Below are 3,611 nucleotides of genomic sequence, written 5' to 3' on the forward strand. Positions count from 1 at the left end.
AAGATTGACGGCAGGGGATGGACGTCGTGTCACGCGGTGTTGCCGAGGGCCGGACCTTTGCCGGCAAAGAATTATTGTTGCTGTGTGCTTGTATTGGCCGAGGGTCTGGCCCTCGGCAAAGACTCTTTGCCGAGTGCCCGAGCATTTTCCCTCGGCAAATCCTCAGACCCTCGGCAAAGATGCTCTGTCCGGTAGTGGTAGGACGCTATTGAGCATAAATTTTCGGTCTGAACTCTGAACTCAATCAACCATTTTGCCGGTCTAGTTTGACCTAACCAACAAGATGCTCAGGCTAGGTCAAAAGCCAGATCCTCGAACTAAAAGCTCGCATTTACACATTAAAATTTAAACAAAATTGACTGATTTTTTTTTTAAATGATTCAAAGTGATACGAAGCTACTCTACGCGGCAGGATCAACATGTGGGTCCCATGTCAAAACTTAAACGGCAAACCCTCCAACTAAAAGCTTGCATTTGCATCTTAAGTTTTTTAGCGAAGTTGATTGAAATTTGTTGAAAATGAAGTGATAGGAAGCTACCAGAGGTGCTTATTTGCAAATGTATTATTGGCTATAAATGGGCTAGTCCTACTACGAGTGCTACCACCTCAAGGACACAAGGCAAGGGTTATAGTTGAAGCTGCGATTTCTGCATGCTGCTATACGAAAAATCACAACAAATGCAGCAGGGTCAGGGTGCCATGAATGAGCTCGTCTCCCAGGCATCCTTATGCTCCCCTGCCTCCCCACCGTCCTTCTTCTCCGCGGCGGCAGGCCACCACTCAGTCCTCGAGTTCGTGTCCTGCGGGGTACCCGAGCAATGGCTACTGGGCGAAGAAGCACTCGATAAGCCCATGCATGATGGCTCTGAGTGGGTGGCCGGAGGCTCGCATGACTCGGCGTGCTCCGACCTGTCCAGCAACCCGCCGGCGGCTGCGGTCGGCCTGTCCGATCGCACGGCGAGGAGGCGGGGCACGAAGCCCGGGCCCCGGTCCGACAACCCCGGAATCAGCCACATCGAGGCCGAGCGGCAGCGGCGGGAGAAGCTCAACCGCCGGTTCTGCGACCTCCGGGCCGCGGTGCCCACGGTGTCCCGGATGGACAAGGCGTCCCTGCTCGCCGACGCCGCCGCCTACATCGCCGAGCTGCGCGGTCGCGTGGAGCAGCTGGAGGCCGAGGCCAAGCAGCAAGTCGCGGCGAGGAAGCTGGGCGGCAGCAAACCCGCCATGTGTCCAGCCTCGGGGGGGCTCGAGGAGAAGCTGGAGGTGCGGATGGTCGGGAGCCATGGGGCGGCGGTGCGCCTGACGACGGCGTCGACACGCCACGCCCCCGCGCTCCTCATGGGCGCGCTGCGGTTGCTGGACCTGCCCGTGCAGAACGCGTGCGTGAGCCGCGTGGGCGGCTCGGCGACGGTGCAGGACGCCGTGGTGGACGTGCCCGCCGCGCTGCAGGAAGAAGGCTGCCTGCGCGCCGCGCTGCTCCACGTCCTGCAGCAGGACGAGAGCGCCTAGCAGTGCAAGCTAATAAGCTCTGGTTGCCTAAGCTACGCGTTCGATATATAGCCTACTACACGCTCAATCAGTGGATCAACAATTAATCAACGTCCGTTTGTTGATCTATATCTTAATATACTACCTAGCTAGGTAATCAGATGCTTTAATCTGCTCATGATGCTGCTATTCGTGTGCAAAATAATCGAATAATAACCGGCCTCAACGATCAGCACGCCGGTGGTGTCTTGGTGTGTACTGTAACGTATCAGCAGACCTCAGTCTTTCAGGTGATTGAAGCACAAAAGTACAGTCGATAAATGATAGGGTCTGCCCTCTCAACAATCGCATTCTTGGGTCCATCTTGTGGCCATGACCCAACGGCATACATCTGCTCATTCTTTACAGCACCCCTAAAAGGAGCCGTAATCCTCCTACATTTATGCAATAGTTCTTTTTTTTCCCAACTGCTTGTGTTCTAAATTTATACAGATATTACGTTGGATGTCTACACATGGAAACATGTTATGAATCCACAACAGATGACCACGGTTGACCCATAACAACCATTAATTCTATCAAGATTTTCTCATATTCCTCTGCAACCCTCGCCCGGCCTCCGATCGGCCTGAGAGACCAAGGTTGTGAAGTGTCTTGGTCTCATCCATGTATGATGAATGATTGATAGATGTTTTAGGCTTTCCTGGTTTAGTTCATAATTGATATGTGCTTGATTATGCTAACGGCTAACCGGAGGTGTCGTATTGTATTGCGAGTGTGTTGTGCAACATGTCTCTTATCTTGAGAGTTTGCAGTGGTGTTGGGTGCGCCAAGACGCTCAATGGTCAAATCTATGCGCGGTGGACTAGGAGCGGTGAAGAACTAACGAGAAGGCTTGGACTGAGGGACCATAGGCCAGAGAGAATGTACCGTGTGCTAGTCAAATTGGGCATATGAAAAGCAAGAATGCATGGGTGATGAAGACGACGTGGACCAAGGAGGAGGAAGATGGTGTCATGGCACTTGGAGGAGGCAGGGCACACATCTACATCGCTAGAGTACATGGATGATGAAAATGACACTGATGATGGAGATGGCGTCGGTCAAGTCAAAAAGGAAGATGAAGGCTTCAGAGCTTGGCAGAGGTCAGACACGCATCAACATCGGTTAGTCACACCTAACAAGGCGTGTACGAGGGTCTGCTGGTTTGGTTCTCAAAACCAGGGATGTGGCGTGCATCAGAGAAGGGTTTTAAAAGGGATCTTTGATAGTTAGAGGTGGATTGAATAGATTAATTAAAAATTTCTACAAACTAAAACACAAGGAAAACACGTTAATCTAGGTCGCCAATATATAGACTAACTATAAAAGATGAAAAGAGCAACTACTAACAAATAAGCACCAAAAGGAGATCATATAATATTCAAATATTCAAGCTTGGAGCCACATTATAGAGAATGATTTAAATCTAAAACTGGTTTTAATATTTTTCTCAGCTAAAGCAAATATTGTATAATTTTTCTAAGATTAAATAATATTTTAGGACTTTTAATTGCATAACTTTTTTAGAAAAAAAATATTTGGATGGTGTTTTTAAAAAATAATTTGTATTACCTTTTATGATAAAGATTATTTTTAACCTTCTCAGCTATCAATACAGTCTGATATACCTTCCTTGCTGCTGACATGATGCCACATAAGATTGTTGATATGGTGTCATGTTGGACCGAACCACTATCACGGAGCAAATTGGAATGGTTTCATAAGTTTGTGAGGAGGTAAAAGCACTACTACCAAAACTATTTACAGAGGATATTGTTTTCCATTACGAGAGGCTGGTAGCTCGTTCATCTCTACGAAATGATCAGTGTTGAATTAAAAAAAAAGAAATGATCAGTGTTAATGGTTTATTTTTGGAGGTAGGTTGCTTCCTGATTTTTTTTAAGTGGTGAAAGAAGGTTTTTCGATGTGAAGAGGCAAATCGGATTTTGGCAAAAGTTTTTTTTTTTCAGATTTTGGCAAAAGCTGAGAGAGCCTGAATGAACATTTTCCAAGCGGGCCTCTACAATGTACGGCCCAGCTCGTTCCATGATGCCGGCCCGCCAATGGATATCTCCACGCG

At 48.1% G+C, this 3,611-nt stretch overlaps 1 protein-coding gene across 1 annotated transcript; it reads left to right on the plus strand.

The window, feature by feature from the left end:
• Positions 1 to 626: 626 nt before the first annotated feature.
• On the plus strand, positions 627 to 1,510 carry LOC136498984 (transcription factor bHLH14-like). The gene has a single exon (XM_066494680.1). The coding sequence runs from the start codon at positions 653 to 655 to the stop codon at positions 1,508 to 1,510; it is 858 nt and encodes a 285-aa protein (XP_066350777.1). The 5' UTR covers positions 627 to 652.
• Positions 1,511 to 3,611: the final 2,101 nt, after the last annotated feature.

This window comes from Miscanthus floridulus, chromosome 13, assembly GCF_019320115.1.
Source record: "Miscanthus floridulus cultivar M001 chromosome 13, ASM1932011v1, whole genome shotgun sequence".
Lineage (NCBI taxonomy): Eukaryota > Viridiplantae > Streptophyta > Magnoliopsida > Poales > Poaceae > Miscanthus > Miscanthus floridulus.

Excerpts from the sequence above, each read along its gene's own strand:
- LOC136498984 (XM_066494680.1), top strand. The coding sequence starts at position 653 with ATGCTGCTATACGAAAAATCACAACAAATGCAGCAGGGTCAGGGTGCC.